Raw genomic sequence first — 21,796 nt, forward strand, 5'->3', positions numbered from 1 at the left:
AACTTGGGAAAGCACAGACATTGTATAATAGGCTACTTGGGCTGCAGTTTCCTTGATTATAAAATAAACTGAGGATATTGGACTGGCTGGTCTCTGAGTCCCTAATCATATGCAAATACTACATTTTTATTAATGTAAACAATAGCAATAACAGCTAACACTCCTTGAACACATACCATGGGCTAGATACTATTCTGAATGCTGTTCATATATAACTCTTTTATTTCTTATAACAATTTAATGAAGTAGGCTTTATTATTATTATTTCCATTTTACAGATGAGGAAACTGAGGCAACTGGGGCACAGAGAGCTTTCCAAGCACACTTGTGGCCCCTCAGCAGCCAAGATTGCTCTCATCTTGATGGGGCCTCCGGGTATAAGTTGGGAGCAAACTAGATTGAAGAAGTGTCTGAACAAGGAGCTGAGCTCAGGAGACTGGGTGCTCATGAGGCTGAGGCAGAGCAGCTCTGTATTTCCCAGTACATAATGGACATGTATGGCTGTCCTCAGCTAGACGAACCGCTGAGGGCTCTGAAAGTGGCCCGCTAGAAACTTCACTTCAGTGACAGGAATTTCTCTAGACTCCTGGATACTGGCTTCAAGGGTTTCCTAAGGTCTTAGAAATGCTCCCTGTCCTGCTTTCCTTTTTCCCTCTCTATTTTATTTTATTTTGTTTTGTTTTTATTTTATTATTTTTTATTTTATAATCTATTATCTTATATTTTATTTCATTTCCTGAAGGGAATATATCAGAACTCATAACACTCCTGAAAGAGCTTATACTCTATTTCTGGCAAAACTTCCAAGGTAGTTTTTTTGTTAGCTGATGAGAGCAAAATATATTAAGCAGCATTTTGGAAAAATGTTACCACATGTAATCATTTTTTTCAAACATTATTTTACGTGGGAAAGTGGGGGTACTATTCATTTCACTACTTAGTAGAGAAATAAACTGGGTTCCAATTAGAATAAAACATAGAACATGTTTTCCCAGGTGAGGGAAATATCACTTTCTTGCTGATCCTAGATAAAGTTTTGAGGATATATCTTAAATAGCTGTTGGCCCAGTTCTGGATCCATTCATTTATTTCTGTGAAGTTATTGATGACTTAATAACTTGGTTATGAAAGGCCATCAATAAATGAGTAGAAATAAATGAGTTAGTCTACTGTGTGCTCTGCTTGTGCACTGGGGTTGAAGATAAATATGCCGAGAGGAGGCCAGGCTTTGCAGTCACCTCGGAGCAGGGAAGGTCTCTGATGAGGCAGCACGACAGCAAGTCCCTGGGAAGCCCGGCTAGGCAGGACAGCAAGTAGCATCAATATACCTGGATTATTCTGGAACAGAGATCAGCTCACACCCCAAGGACAACTGATGTGAACAGTCATCAGAAGTAGAATCTGGAATTCGGTGGCATTTTCTTTATCACTAGCAATGTTCCTTCTCTTCTGAGCTCCTTTATCCCCAAGGGGAAGTGGTGTGCACATTGGAACAAGCATAGGATCCAGAAGCTGCAGGCCAGGATTTGAGTTCTGACTCTCTACCATTTACTGTTTAATAACAAAACGCTTACCCATTCTGAACATTATGTTTCACAGTTGTAATAGAAACTGGAGATTCAAGAGCATTGAATCCCAACTTTAATTTGCCCTTGATACTTCTAGGAAGCAGAGTGTTCAATAATGTGCAGTTTCTGATTCTTTTATTATCCTCTATTTCTGAGAAAATTTAAAGATGACTGGGGCATTTGACACCTTTCCTTTTTCCCCTTAAACAACAGAATAGTCCAGAGGTTAGAAAATTTCTTTATTTGTTTGTCTTGTTCTTTTGTTGCTTTCATTTTTATATCCCACATATCAGTGAAATCATTCGGTTCTCAACTTTTTCTGATTTATTTCGCTTAGCACAAATAAATAAACAAAAACTCATAGATACAGACAGAAGTTGAGTGGTTACCAGAGGGTAAGGAGGGAAGGGGTAGTCGATGAAGGTAAAGGGGATCAAATATGTGTTGATGGAAGGAGAACTGACTCTGGGTGGTGAGCACATGTGATATATAGATGATGTAATACAGAATTGTACGCTTGAAACCTATGTAACTTTACTAACCATTGTCACCTCGACAAACTTTAGTTAAAAAAAAAAGAAAGCGACAGAGCACAGCAGGGAGTAGTTATCTTTTAAGTGACCCCCCTCACTCTTAGCACAACCCCAGAAAGACAGCAACAGAAAAAAATATTACTATACTCTGTTTTAGGTTTATTTGGACCCCTGAGAGAAAACAAAAGGCTCCAGCCAGAAGTCTGTGAACACCACACACTGAAGCAAGAAAGAATTGTTAGTTGTATTAACCTTGATGAAAAACAGCTAAATAAATGTAAGTACATTCCTCTCTCAATTTGCGAAGTGAACTGGATGAACTCTGCTCTGGGATAATCATGTGGGAACACTCCGAATTTCAGGGGGCTTCAATGGATTAAGAGAGATTTCTCAGTATTTCATACTCAATGTTAATGTCAATGCAAGATGCATGGCATGATAACAAAGACAAATCATTATCATAACAGATCTGCAGAGCTCCTTATGAGCTCCAGAATCGTTTTTCTAGTAGTTCGTGTGAATGGGGCTCCACCGCAGTACTTCTGCCCTACCACCTCCCCAAGTTTGAAATTATTTATGTAACATTTTCAAGTTTGCTGTCTTGATTTTCTAATTACCAAGGAGAGGACCAGATCTTGTTCCCTTAAAGAGAAATATTTCTGGATTCTGAAAAGGGAGCGTAATATAATTGAAGGCCAATAGGAATTTTTTTCAAATTTACATTTAAAAAAGTAAGTCATTAATTCTCAGCCTCTACATAGAAAGTACCGAATGATTTCACTGATATGTGGGATATAAAACTGAAAGCAACAAAAGAGCAAGACAAATATTCTCACCTCCCCCAGGCCATGATAAATTCATAAATAGTCCCAAGAAGTTGTAGTCCGAAAATATATGCTTAGGGAGACAACTAGTCAAAGATGGGTAAAACGGTCAGACGTGTAGACATCACAGATACACGACCAGATGGGATAAAATCATGGTTTAGATAAAAGAAAGGGCCTGGTTCAAATAACTCTTTGTCTGTGTAAAAGATCCAAGGGGAAAAGAAACTGTTTGGTTTAACTAAATATAATATTGTGTGGGGTTTTAAATGTATGCCCACATATTCTTTGGTGCTTTTCCCTTTAAAAGATGGAGACTAATTTCCTGTCCTATTGTGCGTGGGCGACTTAGTGACTCATCTTTAATCAATAGAATGGGGCAGAAGTGATGGAGTGTCATAATCAAAGCTCAGTCATGAAAAGGCATGTGGCTTCCTCCTTGCTGCCTCCCCTGGGCCACCTGAGGGAATTTAGCTGCCATTTTGTGCAGACACTGAAGCAGCTCTATGAAGAGATTGTGTGGTGAAGAACTGCGTCTCCCTGCCCGTGGCTTCCTGCCAACACAGAGAGGCTGCTCCAGCTGCAGGCCAGCCTACAGACGACTGCAGCTCTGGCTGAATCCGGACTGCAACCTCATGAGCGATCCCGAGGCAGAAACACTCTGCTAAGTTGCTTTCAAATTCCTGACCCATGGAAACTGAGGTAATAAACGTTTGTTGTGTTAAGGCAGTAAATTTTAGGATAATTTGTTATCAGCAAGAGAAAGCTAATACAACACTATTGGAATCATAAGTTCTAGGTGCAAAAGGCAATAGAATGGAGTTGGGAAGAAATAATAAAATGATGAGGCATCATTTTGTAGTTTAGAAAATGTATTCACAAAGGTAACATGTTTATAGTGTAAGTATACAGAGAAGTTAAACGTGCCCAAGGACACATAGTGGGAAAAGGTGCAGTGTGAACCCAGACAGTCTGGTTCCGGAACTTCCACTCTTACGTGTAGTCATTCATTCACAGAACCGCCCGTGTCAGGCACTAATCTGGGTGTGAGCAGGATGCAGCAGTGACCAAGGCAAAGTCTTCACCCTCACAGAGCTTATCCTCTAACGGGGGCACTGATAACACAAAGGCACACAGCTCCCTGCTATAAAGTGAAGAGGATGGGAGAACAGTGAGGAGAGGACATTGGCGGGTCAAGGCAGGCCCCTCTGAGAGTGCGGCATTTGACCAGAGGCCCGGATGATGCGCAGCAGTGAGCCCTGTGGGATCTGGGGGAAAACAGTCCAGCAGAGGGCACTGCAAAGAGGAAGGAGCTGGAGTCACTGCGATGGTGCCCCTCATGCGGCAGGAAGGCCACGTGCTGGAGCTGGGTGAGCAAGGTGGGAGCGATGGAGAGGGAGTGAGAGACACAGAGAGGGGCTGGATCACTGACTGTCATGGTGAACTTAATTTTATTCTACATGTGATAGAGGTTAAAACTCTTGAAGGTGTGGAGCTTGGATGTAAGAAAAACAACTGTTTTTAAAGACTCATTTTTCTCCCATCTCCACTCTGCCAGTTGTTACGAGGTTAATTTTCATATTTCCTAACATAATTTTATTTTTTAATGCTATGCTTGCTTTCTTATGTGCTCACTTAATGCTAACTTCCAATTGCATTTTTGCTTCCAATAGTCCCTTCGTTGAAATTCTACTTTTGGTTGTTGTTTATGCTTATGTATAGAATGGGTAGATTGGTTCTGTTCACTGCAGCTTGGGGACGTCAGAGCAGAACAGACAAAGGTCCAGAGAAGGGCAACTTCAACAGCTGAGCAGAAGGAGATGAAAAGGATTAGGATTTCTTCAGCAGAAAGACCAGCACTGAAAAGAGACACAACAGTGTCTGTGAAAACATGAAGGGTGTGAGCAAGGGGAACGAAGACTTGTTTGCTGAGTCCTAGAAAACCTTAACCTCGAATAACCTTAAAACTTGAAAGAGTTCATCTGGGGGGGAAAAAGTATGTGTTCTTCTGCACAGTTGATACTTACACAACTGCACAGTCATCTAGAGTTGCAAGGGCTGGAAATATAAGTAGTGCAGGATGGGAAGAGATTAATTAGCAGATGGTAGGGTCATCTAATCATCAAACAAAATTTCATTTTACCTTGTGAATATTTTTGCATATTCCTAAGAGACTTACAGAAAACAGAATAAAGTTCCCCACATATACATCCTCCATATTTAACAACTATTAACATTTTTCCATACTTGTCCCAATGCTGTTGGACTTGGCCTCATAGAGTGTAAATTCCACAGTAGAGCCCCACAAATATTTCATAAATTGAATACGTACTAGGCTGTAAAACCCCCAGATAAGGGTTTTTGTTATTGTTGCTGTTGTTATTGTAACTAATAGTGTTTTGAGAAAAGTAAAATGAATTTTCAGAGCAAATATCTTGGGTTTTCCCTTAATCAATATTAAATTTATTTTGGTTATACTTGCTTATGATTTATACATCCAAAAGTATACCCCCCCCACTAACTTTTTACTGCCTGACACTAAATTCCATGTATTTCTCTTACCTGCAGAGTCTACAGTTGCATGATCTAGAAGGTAGAAATAATAACAAGGAAGGGGAGGTGAAGGAAGATGGCACCTACAATGTAGTGAGCACTTTTTATATATCGAGTACAACATATAAAATCACATTTAACCTGTACCACGATGAATCAAGGCAACTATTGCAATCTCTGTTTTATAAATGATGAAATTTAAGTTCAAAGAATTAAAGTAACTTTTCCGAGGTGACAACAATAAAAATCTCCAGCCACTTATCAACACCCAAACTCCAGTCTCTAACTCCTCAACCCGGTGAAACCGCCTCTCTGCACTTGCAGATTCTCTGCTTGGACTCTGCCTCCTGGCACTGCGATGGGGACAGCACCTCGCGGCAGAAGGTCAAGGAACAGCCGGGCTCTCCTCATTTGTTTTCTTTCTCTTGAGGGTCGTAGTCCTTTGCTGCCTGTTATCCAATACCCGAAATGTATCATATATTCAGGGTACCAGTTATTCTATTACGGTCAGCCATTATACATTTTGAAGGTAGTTTGGTAGGGGGTAACATTGTTTTGTTTTGTTTTCAGACAAATGCATAATACTGTATACTGTTGATCTTTGAACAACACGGGCTTGCACTGTGGGGGTCCACTTATATGCGGATATTTTAGTAAATATTGTAAATGTATTTTCTTTTCCTTATGATTTTCTTAATAACATTTTCTTTTCTCTAGCTTACTTTATTGTAAGAATACAGTCAATAATACCTATAACATACAAAATATATGTTAATCACCTGTTTATGTTATGAGTTAAGGTTTCTGATCAACAGTAGGCTATTAGTACAGTTGATCTTTGAACAACACAGGGGTTAGGGGTGTTGAACCCCTGTGCAATAGAAAATCCACGTGTAACTTTTGACTCCCCGAAAATTTAACTAAGTTTAACTGCCTGTACATTGGTCCTTTATTTTATGTCTTGGTATATAACCTGCAATCTGTAATATGGTATACTGGACCTAGGATAATTTTTGATATACTTTTGAGGAGGAAATATGTAACTGTACACAGAGTTACATTTGAAATATGAGGATGGTAATGGCACCTACTTACTCCTACGGTTCTCTTGGAAAGTGAGTGAGTTAACATAGATAAGGTGCCTAGAACAGTGTTAACAACGATAGTCAGTATTCAACAAATATTAGGATGTCATGAAAAAACGACAAAAAGGGAAAAAGGGAAGTAAACGTGGCAGCCCTTCTTGGGTAACGGGGATTTTCTACCGAAAGATTAAAGGCAGGTGTAGCACTCCAGCCAATCACATCTCTGTAATGCCGTGCTTCCAAGGACACAGAATCAGTTACAAGGAGAGCTTTCTAGGGGGATGGGGGAGGGGGTCTGAGGTTTGTGTGTGTGTGCGTGTGTGTGTGACATAAAATTCACAAATGCTATACCTTCCATTTCTCAAAGTAGCACATTTACATAGAGTATGTAGTTAAAGTTTAATTGTTGCACGGGGAACATGCTTTCTAAAGCTTCTGGGTCTGGTACAAGTAAGAATGTAATACAGTCACACTCTAAAGGTGTAATAAGGCAAAAAGGAAAATTGTGACATTGTTTGTTAGTCACAGCTACAAGTCTATATTTCCCAAAGGTTATTTTACTTTCCATGAATAGAGAAAGAGGAAATTCCTTTAAAAATATGTTTATTATTGATTTTGAGAGACTATAATCAGTAATTGCCATACAATCTATGAAATTTTTAGCATTTGATAAGTAGGAATAGATTCTTTTTTTTTAAAAAAGAGGTTGACCAGTGTGAAGGGCAACAGATTATCCTATTAGTTCATGCAAACCAAATGGAAGCATGCGATCCTCCTAAGAATTAGGATTTATGCTCTGTAGTCAGAGAGAGCACCAGATGTGATACTAAGCAACGAGCTGTCAAGCAAAATGAGGGCAGTGAGGTTCTTGACAAAGCACCAAAAAAAAAAGAAAAAAAAACAAACAACAAAAAAAACCCAAACAAAAAACAGTCCAGCTGGAGTGGCAGCTGCATGGATACTGTGGTTTGTTTCTTGCAGCCTGAGCTCACTATTTCCTGTACTTGACACGGAAGATAAGAATTAATCCAAGGTCTGAAGAAAACCACTTTCTGAAAGGTAACTACCTTGGTAGCCAAACATTATCATGAATAAGAACATTTCCGGGACACTTCTTAAAAATAAAATTATTTTTAAGCAGTTCAGTAGGAACCATGCAAATTATACTAAGATTAGTTCATTAACATTTACGTAGCTCTTTATGTGTACTGTACAGGAAGCCCCAAGTGAGAAATTTCTTTTAAAATATCATGGCCTGTGAAGTTTTGTATCACTTGAGAAGAGAGTATGATTTTTCCCTGTAATGATAATAATTTAGCATATTACTGATTATTATTTCTTTTTTCCCTCACTTTGGCTGTCAGAAAGCTTACTTGTAGTTCAATCATAGCAACCATATAGGACCTTATGATCTACTTATTCATGATTGTTTTCTCTCCATTGGTTTTGATTTTCTGCTCCTATTAATTTTTCTTTTACTGAATTTTAAAATTCTTTAAAATATTTTACTATTATTTTATTATACATGGTGGTGTTAGCTGCCTCAAATTCTTCATAAGAGAAGATAGATTTACCTAACAATTATTAGGCAGTTTTTATAGATACAATTTTACTTGATTGTCATAACAACCTGGAGAAATAGACATTATCATTCACGTTCTACAGACAAACTGAGATTCAAAGATGTAAAAACCTTGCCTAAGATCCAAATACCACATCGTTTTCAATGCATTATGTTGCACTATCTCATTTCTCCAACAATAACAGCAACACAGTTTTCTACTGGTTTAAGTATCTTCAGGTAAAAGCTATTACTGAATTAACAATGGTGTGAATGAGCTAAAATAAAATACATTTAAATTGTAAAAGGAAGGAGTTAGGCTAGTAGGTAATCTTACCAATAATTACATGTGATTGTAAAATATTAGGCAATTAGAGGAAGATAAAGAATTTTCTTACTTTATCTCTCTTTTTTAAAAAGTAAACAATATAAAAGAAGGGATAGTTTTAGATAAAAGTTTTACTTGAAAGTAGAAGACTGGATTAGTTGATCTACATAAGATGACAATCCTTTGTAAAAATTCAGTACCATCAGCCTTCACTCCCTGCTCATCAGTCCACCAGTATACAGAGATGACTTTGGTCACCTTTCTGAGGTCACCAGGCTGGTCTGAATCCCAGGATGCTGGCACCCTGGCTGTGCTCAGTCCTGCAGTTAGGTGTGTTTCCTGGGCAGAGACGTCTGTGAAAATAGCACCAGCCTGGCCTTGGAACACATGTGACAAAAGCATTCAAAGTGCATGTGAGCCAGGATCACCACTCACTTAACTTCCAGCCCTTTCCGCAGAGCACAGGATCCTTCCTTCTCTATGTCTGTGTGAACCTGGAAAGCAGTGGCACTAACCAGTTGTGCCCTCTTGATAGTATTGTAGAGAAAAACCATGAACTAAAAGAGAAATGGAGCCTCTTCAAATTTGGACATGATCATAACACAATTCTTTCAGCAACATCCTTATTTACTGTGTTATTCTCTCAGGTCTGTCTACTTGCCACATTCCCCACAATTGTTTAAGTATTGACTTAAAAATGACTAATAGAAAATTGCCAATAGCATGTTCCACTATGATGTTAAGTTCAAGTCCAGGGTTTAGAGAATACGCTTCCCTTACTTGAGGGGACAGCACATAGTTCTGAACAATTTTCCCTGAGAATTTTCAGGTCTTTGCAGAGAATGGTTGCTCAGCTAAGTCAGGAATGGCTCACCTAGATAGCTCTGCTGTGCTTTTGCAAGGTTTCAATCTTTGTACAACTAGACCTGGTAAATGAGAAGTCATGCAGGAGAAACAGGTCCATTCATTGGGTGCCTAACATGCATCCGACGTGCACTAAGTTTCACTGCGATTCCCTGGCCAGCAAGTTTCCAGGCAGGGGTGTGAACTGCAGGCTGCCTGATTCCAAAAGCTGCATTTTTCCTCCTACACTGCAGTTTCCAGGCTTCCTGCTGCTACACAGAGGGAGTAAGTGTATGCTGGTGCTAAGCACTCCGAAGGTTATGCAGAGGTTATTGACACCCTGAATTTTAGTGGATTTTATAGTCATCTGATTAGTTTTATCTGCAAAGACAGCTCCCTTTAGAGCAGGCCTCTTGGCCACACACTGGAAAGCACGGAACAATTGCGCGGAACAGAACATCTCACATCTCTGCACTCTATGTACGCATGGGCTTCTTTGACTTGCCTGGTGTGAAGAGGGCTCCTCCTTCAGATTTGCATCCAGGTCCACACCAACTCTGTTAAAGAAAACAGAAAACTGGTAATAGCTTTGTTGCAGATGAGACGAGAGAGTCACGTGTGTCAGATCACCTGAACCAAACACAATACAAAATCAGAGGAAAGGTTTGGCAGAAAACCAACCAACTTCTTCCAGAATCAAAAGCACTTCAAACAGATTTATGGCAAAATGAGAACTGCACAGCTGGGCCTCCACGTAGCTGGTGAAATGGAGCACCAACAGCTGTTCCTCGCTGAGGTCTTTCCCAGCGAGAGCAAGAGCCTGAGAACTGGGATAGGAGCCCTTGGGGAAAAGGGCCTCTGCAGCCGGAAAACAGGGATCCTGGAGGGAAGGCTGCCTGCTCCCTAGGCAGGACTCACTGACTAAACTGCACTGGGAGTGGGGGTGGAGGGGATGGGAAGTCAGGCTGGAGTAGTAGGTGGCTCTCCAAGACAGAAAAAAACGTATCCTTTGTCCAGAAACTCACCTAGGCTGCCAGTAGGGAGGATCCCGGTTTGTGGGTCATGAGGTTTATATAGCTTTTTTTTTGGGGGGGGTGGGGGTGTTAATACAAAAATATAAATACAAAATTAGGTATGAAAATGACTTTAGAAAATAAATTACAAAAAATTACATACTTTTAAAATCAGGCAAATACAATAGATATCTCAAAATCCAGGCAATACATATAATCTAAGTAACTAACTGCCTGACACACCTCTAAAAATCCTTTTTCCTCTGTGAGTTCTGCCCGCATACTTTGGTGCTCTATAGTCTATATGATCATTATCATTATCGTACCGGTTAACAAGACTCATTGAAATGATTGATAGCTGGGAGGCATTAAGCCTGCCTCCTTCCACACAGACACGCCTGCTGTGTGCATTGCTGTTACAGGTAAATGCCCTGCAAGACGAGATTTCTGGTAAATTTCATTTCTCAGAACTCTCAGAAACATCCGCATGAGTGCTGCACTATTGCATGGATTCCTCAACTTCGGTTCTGCCAGCCGTCGTCCTGGGAACCGGATCTGGCGCTTAGCATTTCACACATCTCAGGGTTGGAAGACTTTCCCACAGACTGGCTTCTGGTTCAGAGCATTTCAAGCCTCGTTTTCCCCCCGCTACCCAGAGACTTCTGAGGCCAGGTGCTATGGGACACGTTCACCTTTGAGTCGGCCTGTGACACCGTTTCTGCATGCCGCTCCTGCACTGGGGTGGTCGGCAGTGACTTGCCCGTGCACAGAAGTGACCACGGGGCCACCCAGTCACGTCTCACCAAAGGAAAACTCAATGCATTCCCAATTCAACTTCCCCTTAAGTTGGACCCTCTCAAATGCCCACGGCCACTCCAGGGCCATCTGACCAGAGGAGAAGTATGATGAGGGGAAGTGCAGTGGACAGAAACAGTGCTTGCCCCAACTGTGGTTAAAATACACGCCTTTTGCAAATCTTACAAAAACATAGGACCGTGAGAACACAGTGCCAGTGCTCTTCCCAGAGTCTTGGAAGGGCCAGAGCAAGAGAAGTGCCTGGAGCTTAAACTTCCTCTGTTCTGGAGAGTGGGTCTTGCCTGTGTGGGGCGGGGTTGTGGGGAGGGTTGTGGGGGTGGGCAGCTCAGGACCTGGGACACCTGGCTCAAGCTGCCCTGAGATGTTCCTGTGAACACCACAGTTTCTAGAGCGTCAACTCCTGCTCCTGTGAACACTTCAGTCCCTTTTCAGTTCTGTTCTCTAGGAGGGGAAGGGAAGACAGGGTGAGAAGCTGCCCCTCAGGCAGGCAGCTGTGTGAGCATACCAAAGGAAAGGGCAGAAGTGGAGAGACAGCCTGTTTAAAATACCTCTGCTTCTCCAACACTGAGTGTTCTCTGGGCATGAGTACCCCCTTCTCTCCACCCAGGGGGGAATGAGTACCTCTTTCTTGTATTCTGAACGTTGGCCTTCAGGTAATGGGAAGGGCCTCTGGATGGGGCTAACCTGCGATTCTCTTACTGTAGACAGAACTATTTGATCCATTTCATTGAAGTTAGAGGCAGAGAAAGAAGGCAAAGGGAGGAGAGAGGGAAAGTCTGTGAGTGAGAAAGGAGGAGGGCAGGAGGAAAAGAGAGAGGGGAGCGGAGGGCAGTGCTTGGAGGAGGGTGAGGCAGGGAGGGGGAGTGGTGAAGAGAGAAGGGGGTAGGACAGAAGGAGGTGAAGGGAGGGAGGTGTGGGTAGAAGGATAGAGGAAGGCATAGAGGAGGAAGAGTGGGGGAGAATTGGTCCAGCCTCCCAAGGTGGATCTAGGCGCGACCTTGAGGTACAGTGGTCTGAGTATGAACAGTGGGGTCCCGGCTGGAGGCCCCGGCCCTCTCTCTCATGCGGCTGGGCCATCTTCGCACCTCTGGCGGCTCTGACGCTGGCTGATGCTGGGAGCCCCCTAAGAGCCTAGATTAGCACCCCCTCCCGGGGCTACCCGGCACCCATGTAGGCTGTGACTGACGAAGGTCCTCACGTTCCCACACTGCTGCATCTGTTTAGGGCCATTTTCTCATTCTCTGTCTAGACAACTGGAGAGAATAGAAATCAAATTTCACAAGATAACCAATGTGTAAAGTTTGAGGCAGTATATGCTAAAGTTTCCCACTAAAATATAGGCTTTCCTCCTCGGCAGCAATCAAAGCAGACATTTCTAGTTTCAATTATTCTGGCAGCCAGATGGAGCTAAGGAATGACGGCTGGGGATTAAGTTCTTCAGTTTTATGTGGGACCTGGTGGAAAGCATCTCAGAGGCCTGAGTGACAGAACCAGCAGCAGGGACACACCTCCTCTCTCCCCACTCCCAGGTCACGCAAGGTCAGGTTGCTCCTGGAGCCAGGCCCACAGCGCTTCTGGGCAGAGAGCAGACTAAACATCTCAAGTGGCTTGAGGACAAACTCTGAAAGCTATTTTCCTCCTGGGCACGTGGGGGTGAATGAAACAGACATGGTCCGTGCCCTCACAGGCATACAGTTTGGCAGGTTTCAGTAGAAAAATCTTTAAAAATTTATTGTAATTTAAGTGGTGTGAAGGAAAGGCACATAAGGACGATGTCTCCTTTCACTTGTGATTCTAGCTCTCTTGATAAAAGTTGTTCCAAAATATATTCTCTTGCCCCCTGCTTCCTTAAACAGAGTATGGTGGGGACACTCGAATCTTCCCTGGAGGTCTCAGTATCGCCACTGGCTCCTCACTGAGTATAATGATTTCCAAGATTACCCACCTTTCATGCCCACATTAAATGGACCCCGGCTGCTAATCTTTTTCTTTTTAAAATTCTTGTACCTGCCTGTTAAAATGCCTTGATTTCCTGCCTGTCTCCTTTTAAGGTAGTATGGGACTGATACTCAAATTTGATACTTTTTTTTCAAGTTTACAACACACACACACATACACACATATAACAAAATAATAAAATTCTAACATGCAAGGATTTACAGTAAAATGCAGGTGTTCCCTGCCCCACCCTTGCACACCCCCAGACATGCTCTGCATTGCCTCTGAGGTCAATTTCTATCTTCTCTCCTTTGTGATATATAAACCGATATCAAAATGCTTGGCGCACACACACACATTTGGTGAAGCCAGTGTGCCAGCTGCATCTGTATCTCTTATTCTCCTGTTCAAGAAAGCAAGTCAGAAATGAAAGTGATATTCAGGTCGGGTTAACTTGTATCTACCTACTTTTCTGCATAAAAGATCACTCACACACTATTGGTTCTTGGGAGTTTATTAGAAAGAAAACATGATGTCACCTGGTTAGTGGTGCCGTGGGTGTATAGAGTGGCTCTCTAGGTGAGGTCACAGGTGTTTGAGATGAAGCCTGGCCGCCTTAGGTGACATCCAAGGCTCTTTAGCACCTTTCCAGCAGAGTTAAGCAACTCTTTCTGTGGGTCTGATCTGGACACAGTGCCCTAGGGCTGGTAACTGTATCTGTCCTTGTTTCTAAACTTCAGTACCCAATGTGATCGCTGAGTTGTAGCCCTGCCGGGATCTGCCAGTTCCTCTCCCATCGGCTGAATGTCCTCTCTCAAAACTCCAGCTGGTGATTGGGGCCATGCTGGCCAGCCCTGGCATCTTTGGAGCTCCGCCTCCTTTCCTGAACTCCCCACTATTGCCCCTCCCCTTCTGATGACCATGTGGACCACCCATCTTATCGCCACACCTAGCTTCAGGTCCCCCATCACTTACATTTTCACTGACTTGGACTACCAGTTCCTGTATGCCTTCAACTCTGTTCTCTGCTCCCAGACCGGCAACCCTTCTGTGGCACCTGTGATCACCTGCTCTGGCTATGGCAACCCTCGTTCACCCTGTGTTCACCTGTGCAGTTATACCCAGCTGTGCGGGGTGAGCTATTGCTCGGGATGATGTGCCAGCCCGAGCTGGAATCCCAGGATTGAGCACTGCCCTGCAGCTGTGGAGGCTCAATGAAGCCCAGCTGTGAAGTGTCTCTTACTGCTGTGTGACCTGCATAACTATCTGTGCCTCGGTCTCCTCGTTAGTGCAATGGGGATAATAGCAGGCCCTGCTTCCCAGGGTTGTGGTGAGGATTAAATGAAAAAATACTTATAAAGTGGTTAGCTTAGGGCCTGGTACCTAGTGAGCTCTCAAGAAATGTCAGCAGCTATGGTTGATGTTATTACTCTTACTACTTTCATCCATATCAGTGCTTTTTTTTTTTAATTAGTGAGGCCAGAGCCAAGTCCTGCCATGCTCAGTGCTCAGCAGTTTGAGAGATAAACCCTCCTAGTGCCCAGCTCTGCATTGAACAATCCTTGAATACACAGTAACAACTACTGTTAAGCCATAGGGAGTGGCCAGTGTACAGCAGGGGTTTCTGGTTTCATAGTAAATTATCATTTCTACTCAAGGAGGCCAAACTTCTCAGATTGGAATTTATTTACAATTTACTTGTGGTCTAGGAGTGGGTGAGAGGGGAACAAAGAAAGAAAGAAAGTTGATTGAAGAGCCAGGGGAAGAGAGGGAAAGGATAGAACTGGGCAGACAAACAGCAGAGCAGGAAGGTAGAAAGGAAACTACATTATAATAAAGAATGGGTGCAGCTGGTGGGTGACAACTATAAAGGTGCCAGCAGCCTTAGAATAGGGAAGCCGGGTACACAGAGGAAAAACCATACAACCCAGGAACATCTCTCAAAATATAGAGAAATGAAGAATCAGGAAAGGATTAAAAAGCAACTAAAAAGGCTGGTTAAAATTCTATATGATGTTTTGTATTCTTGATGCCCCTTTTAGTTCTAAGTGAGTCGAGTACTGCCTCTTTGGTATTGAAATGGACATTAAAGCGAGCTTTGCATGTATTGTTTCCAGCGGCACCCTCTAACGTCTTGCTCGGGTTCCTCATTTTCAAGTTCCAGTTCCATCTTCAGAGCAGAACCCATCTCTATGCACCATAATGCGCTTTCCTTCCTATCATGCCTCCATTCTGGTGAATTTTATTAGACATAAAAAATCTTGGGTTGCTCCCATATCCAGCTATGGCCAAATCGAATGCTCCAAAGTTGGGATTTTCTTAAAGGAAAGCAAGGTAAGTAGCTAACAAAAGGCTCACTTTCCCATTAAGCCCACAAAATTCATTCTGATCCTATCACTTAGCACCTCCAGAAAGGCAGTGAAATATTACTAGGGTTTATTCCCATCGTGGGAATTCCTATAGTCTTAGGCGCAGTTTTGGTTCTTTTGAGCCCCCTGCTGACAGGGATGGGTGGCGGGGGAGGACAAACCACTTCCTCTAAGAGCTGTATTTGATGGCTAAGTGTGAAAAATGACATTTTCAGTAAGGGAAGAGTGACTGGACATTGAGCACATAAACACAGAAAGACAATGGAGGGGTGTGAGAGACATTTGTGGAGGTTTGGGGACTTTTGTGTATCTATTAGAACATTACACAGTGTTAAAATCTGGTACTTCACCCCACCCCACCGCAAATATATTTGACTAAATATTAGTATAGCTGTGTATGGCCAAAATTAATCTAGTACAATCATTCAAATATTTTAAGTTTGTTTTGGAGAAATATGCAAGTGAATTAAAATAAGTGGAAAATATCACTTTAAATCATACTGTTATTTTAGCGTGGCACAGTAATTGAAAGTGGGGACCGTGGAGCCAGGCTGCATGGGTTCCAATCTCACTTCTATCATTTATTACATTTGTAACATTGAGGCAAATTACTTAACCTCTCTAAATCTCAGTTCTTTCAACTATAAATGGGAATAAGCATATATCTACATTATGGCTTATTATAAAGATGAAATGAGTTAATACATAAAATTATAATGCAATATTGTATTATATTTATGTGTACTATATGTATATGTATATTTGTATGTATTATATGTATATGTAAAATATTGGCTGCCACCTAGGAAGCACACCTGAAATATCAGCTGATATTCTTGTTATTGGTGTTATCATTAGAGAGAAATCGATGTACCTTAAATTGATTGGTAAATACAATAAGTAAAGCCAAGAGTAGATTTTCTATAAACAACAGACTCTAAGATATAAAAGTCAATAGCAGGATTCCTGCCATCAATGATATAAGCTCTAATAGGGAAGCCAGGCGTTGGAAAGAAAGAACTACAGTATGGTGAGATATGCATTGCACACAGAATTATTTGAACACACCACCAAAGAGCCAATCCAGATGGGCTGTAGAGGAGCTGGGTATTGGAAAGTGAGTGTACTATAAGTGCCTGGCATTCAGCTCTAGACTGCCGAGGCATCCATCTCGAATAAACGTATTGCCAGCTGGACTACACAGCTATGTACTAGCAAAACAACCAAGTAGGAATTAGGCTGCCCCCACCCCTCATAAAACCCCTTCTTTCAGAAAGCCCCAGGGTAACCTAGATAATTGACTGCTTGAGTCACCCTGCTTCTCCCTTTCTTCGCCTTCTGCTGTAAATTAGCCAGTAAAGAGTGAACCCATGAAAACCTGGACACCTTACTCTTGGATCGTAATAGAAGCAGAGCCCCAGGTCCTCACTTTCGCTCTCTCTTTCTCCCTCACTTTTGCTCTTTCTGTGGTACTCACGTTCCTACTCTCTCTCTCTACATGGGACCTGCTTATTCACATTTATGTGTCCCTGGGGCATTCTGAGTTGCCCCCAGAACCTGCAAGTCATAAATCTTGTTCCTCAGAATTCTCTGATGGTTTTTGGAGTGCCTCCTGCAATCGTGGCAAAAACCAGCAGGGCCCACCGGGTGGTGGAAATGTCTGTGGGGCGCAGTACAAGTGATGGGTCGGGTGAGTGCCTCTGGCATTCTTAGCCAACAGCCTCCCTGTGAGCTGGCTGAGATGACATATAGGAGGATATAACATAAGGGGAAAGGAGGCGGTAGGTGGAGGGCACTTCAGGCTGCGGGCACTGCGTGAGCAAGTGTAGAGAATCTGAGAAGAACAAAGTCGGTTCGGGGTAGGATAAACACTCTTGTGTGGCTCAACTGCAAGGGTTACTCATATTGAAGGGGGCGGAGCTGCTGTGGGTGAGATCAGAAAGTAATTTGAAGCCAAATTATGAAGGATCATGAATGTTATGCTTAGGAAAAATTTTTTTCTCTAGGCTGTAGGGGATGAAATGATTAGATTTATGTTCTAGAAAAATCACTGGTGGCACACATTTTGGTATTAGGAACCTGGAGGCGTGGAGGTCATTTAGTAGACTACTGCAATGCATCCATTAGAGTCTAAACTAAGATAGTGGTGGTGGAGGAGAGATTTGAGCGATGTGTGCATGGTGGGGTGGTCTGGGGGAACGTGAAGGACTGACTGTGGAGTGAAGGAAAGTACTGAGATGTTTCTGAGTTCCCCCTCAGGACACCTGAATGGCTTGTCCCTGCCATTACCCATGTGATGGGTGGAGAAGAAGCATGTGTGGGAGTTTTCCCCACTAGAAAGATGGACCTAAAGCTCAGGGTCAGTAGGGTCTGAGCATTCTCTTGTGAGTGAAGCAAGGTCACAGCTCTTTACATTCTCATAAGCTCAAGAAAAAGAGCCCCCCACCCCCAATCTCCTTTATGAGTTTTGACTCTTTGCTTGTCTGAGGTAGTGGTTGAGACCAAACAGTCAAGTCCAAGGAATAAGGGAGCAATAATGGGTGTTTCGAGGCCAAGATCAGTGGACTGAGAATACTTGTATTCAAAGAAGCTGGAGAAGGGTGTGTCACATTCAGTATCTGAAGACAGTTTGGATATCTTATTTAGGAAGGGCTACAGAGAGCTGGAAGAAAAGATGCTTAGGAGAGTACCATCATCTTGGAGAGAGGTGAACATTTTCTGTGGCAGTAGATGTAGAAAAGTTTCAGTTTGGATTAATATGTACTACATGGGATGGTACAACATGGGAGTCATCCAGTGTAGTCAGTGTGGGCTCAGGAAAAGCAACGTCCCCCAGTTCGTGGATACTTTCAAGCAAAGGATGATGGACCATATCAGAGGTGCTGTGATAGCAAACTCCTTGTGGTAGCAACTGGGTAGAGGATCTTACACTTCTATTAGACAACTGGAGTTTTAGAGCACAAAGGTTAATATGTACTCAGAGACAACTCTGGTTTTGAATTTAGGGAGTGACAAGTTGAAATATCTTCCCATGAAGTGAAAGAAGAAAGGGAGGTTCCACAATTTGGGGACATGTAGTATGTGATATGACTGTGAACTCCCAAAGACAAGTAAGATACAAGTCTGGGGACGCTGCTGAGGGCACAGCTGCCTAGTGGGTTTCCACCAGTGGGTTTCCACCTGGTGGTCAAATGTATGCTCTGCTAGGTCACACTTTCTCACCAATAGGACTTGTCTGGTTACTCACTGAAATGGCTGGATCCAGGGTTCATGTGATGTGACATTCCTGTTGGTGTCCTAAACCTGCCCATGTGACATTTGTTTTTCTTTCAGAGACTGAATGTGGAACAGATTCCATAGGTCACTCTCAGGTCCATCAAATTAAAGAAGGATCTGATCACTCTTTAAGTCTTTGCTGCTACAGTTTGCTGAAAATACTAGGTAACAGCTAACAAGAGACATACAGCATAATCATGAAGAGTTAAATACCCTGACTAGCTGATCCCACGACTTTCTTGTATGACTATAAGCAAGAAGTTCTGCCTCACCTTCCTTTTACATAAAATGAAAAGATGAATAGTAACTATTTCATAAGGTTGTTGTGAGATAATGCCTGCCCAGGCTCAGCACAGGACCCAACCTGGAGACTGCTCAGAGCAGTGGCTGCTGCTGTCCTTGTGGTGGTTGGGGATGTGTCTTTGAGATTTAGGCCTTCTGAATAAAGTTAAGTGACTAAAGTTAAGTGACTCCAGCATAAGAGTTGTGTTTATTTCCTCACCTGATCTTAACATCGATTTTCCTTGTGACTTCTGGCTCCAGCGGAGGCTTATTTACAGTGTAAAGACTGAGAAGAGTAGGTGTGCTCTGGACGTGTGGATGAGCTGTGGGGACGGTGTTTATAATGTCTGTCAATTTAGAAATACACTTGGGGAAATATAAGTATGCTGAAAACATTATGTTCTTTGACCGATAAACACCAATAAACAAGTACACGTCGCAAACAGAAGTACAGATATACATCCTGTTCCTTGAGTTTGGCAGAACTTCCTCTGGGTTTGGAGGGCTTAGTTCCGCCAAGATGTAAGTGAACGTCACGCTACAGATAAGAGTCAGTTAGAAAGTGGGTTGAGACTGACTATGTAGACTAATTTGTTTTGACCTAAGCTGCAAGCACACTGACACCCTTTGGTGAGAAGACAGATGTGATGGCTTATCAAGGAAGTCTCCTGGCCTTCCTCCCCTGTGGTTTCCCTCTGGGTGCGCTGCCTGGGACAGAGCACATGCCCAGGAAAGCTCTGGAGTGTTTTGTTCACTTTTAAGTGGATTAACTTGTTTAAATTCCAGTGAAGATATTGTATGGGAAAAAAGAGGGACATTTTTTTACCGAGTACAAAGTAGTTGTAAGAGTCTGATTGTATGTTGCTGTGAAACCAAAAGTGATTGAGGATAAATCCCGGACTGTCAGAGGTCTCAGCAAGAGGCAGAAAAGTGAAAACCTGGAAACTATTGTGCTTATAGTCATGCCTTGCTTAACGATGGGGATATGTTCTGAGAAATGTGTTGCTAGGCGATTTTGTCATTGTGTGAGCATCACAGAGTGCACTTACACACACCTGCATGGTACAGCCCACTGCACACCTACACATATGGTTGCTCTAGGCTACCAATCTGTACAGCATGTTACTGTACTGAACAGTGTAGACAATTGTAACACGAAGGTAAGTATTTGTGCTCCTAAAGATATCTAAACATAGAAAAGTTTCATATGATGTAAAATATGATGCAAAAGATTTTTAAAAAATGGCACACTTGTACAAAGGCACTTAGCATGAATGGAGCTTGTGGGACAGGAAGTTGCCCTGGGTGAGTGAGTGAGTGTGAAGGCCTAGGAATTACGTGTACACCAGTATCCCACCAGCCCTCCCCCTTGTTCCCTCTGACAGTGTCAGAAATAGAACATCAAAGTTGTCAATGCTGTTCCACAAACATGGAGATGGGCTGGGTTGATTGGAAATATTGAGGAGAAATTGGCTGGGTGAGGCATCAATCACCATAATAGTGACTGTCAGGAGGGAATGAAAGGGGGCCTGAGCATCAGTGGGAACAAGAAATCAGGATGGACAGATAAAGGGACATTGGGGCGATTTGATTTTGGCTATGGCATGTTGGAGCAGTGGTTACATTAAGGAACTTTGTGACATTCATAAAAAGAGAAGTTGTTTAACATTGAGAGGATGTAGAACCAAGGACTCCATATTTTGACTTTGGAAATTTGTTTTTGGTTCCATGGACCCTATCTGGCACAAAGGGCTCTCTCTGGCATTAAATTGATGGAAGAAATGAAACTTATCTGTGCTTTACATCATTACAGCCTGAAAACATTTCCGAAGTGCAGGGACAGGCTGGCTCAAAGCTACCACAGAAAGCTTTTACTAAGTGGCAGTGGCACTAAATACTTGTTAAGGTGGCTCCTGTGGACCTGTGTCCTTGTATAGGATCTTTGTCCTCAACAGAGAATTTACAGCAGTGTGCTCTGCAGACAGTCAGACTAGATCTGAAACAGCTGTAGCGCCCCCTCAGTGTAGCACTGGAGGGACAGGCTCCTATGCACTGAGAAAGGTCAGGGCTGACTCATGGGGATGGAATTTGTACTCAAAATTGAGGTGCTGAGAGTGAGAGGAAATCTGCTGCCAAGCCCCACACATACTGCTCCTGTCAGAGGAAAAAAATCCTTCTGAACCACATATCCTTCTATTTCTCACAGGAAATTCAGTTCCATTATAATCTTTGTGTGTGTGTGTGTGAGTGAGTGTGCCCTTGGTTGCATTTGTTTTTTACTTTTATTGTTTTATACTTTATTTATTTATTTATTTTGGCATTCAATATTATTTTATATTAATTTCAGGTGTATATCATAGTGGTTAGACATTTATATAATTTAAAAAGTGATTCCTTAACTAGTCTAGTACCCACCTGGCCCTATGCAGGTCAAGTTTAGCTGCAGCCTGTGCCCTGCTCAGGGCCACCTGGTATGAGCCACAAATCAATCCACAGATGGCTACCACCTGAACTGGGCTTGGAGGTGCCTCAAGAAGGCAATCTGTGAACCAAGGCCAGTTATCACTAGTGCAAAGCTTAGGGTTGCTCAGCTAGTGGTACGGGACATGCCAAAGTCAGATGCTGCTTGTTTGGGTTTTGTGAATCTTTGAGAGATTTTATGAAAATCCACAGAATGAACTAAGAGAGGTTGTTCATACAAAAAAGCCACAGAAAGTGGCTTGGGTATGCTCAAAAGTTGGGTGGGGTGGGGTCTCAGAAAATCACTAAGTGGGGCAGATGAAAGGTGAGAGCCAGTTTGATGGAGA

At 42.6% G+C, this 21,796-nt stretch overlaps 1 protein-coding gene across 2 annotated transcripts in view; it reads right to left on the reverse strand.

Annotated features, from left to right (window-relative positions):
• The window catches only part of SLC9A9 (solute carrier family 9 member A9), a 530,083-nt gene that overhangs the window by 83,904 nt on the left and 424,383 nt on the right, over positions 1-21,796 (reverse strand). For both annotated transcript variants that reach the window (XM_033090158.1, XM_033090162.1), the window contains one exon: positions 9,801-9,852. In XM_033090158.1, coding sequence (XP_032946049.1) covers positions 9,801-9,852 — 52 coding nt within the window. The remainder of the gene's footprint in view (positions 1-9,800; positions 9,853-21,796) is intronic.

The sequence above is a fragment of the Rhinolophus ferrumequinum genome, chromosome 2 (assembly GCF_004115265.2).
Source record: "Rhinolophus ferrumequinum isolate MPI-CBG mRhiFer1 chromosome 2, mRhiFer1_v1.p, whole genome shotgun sequence".
Taxonomy (NCBI): domain Eukaryota; kingdom Metazoa; phylum Chordata; class Mammalia; order Chiroptera; family Rhinolophidae; genus Rhinolophus; species Rhinolophus ferrumequinum.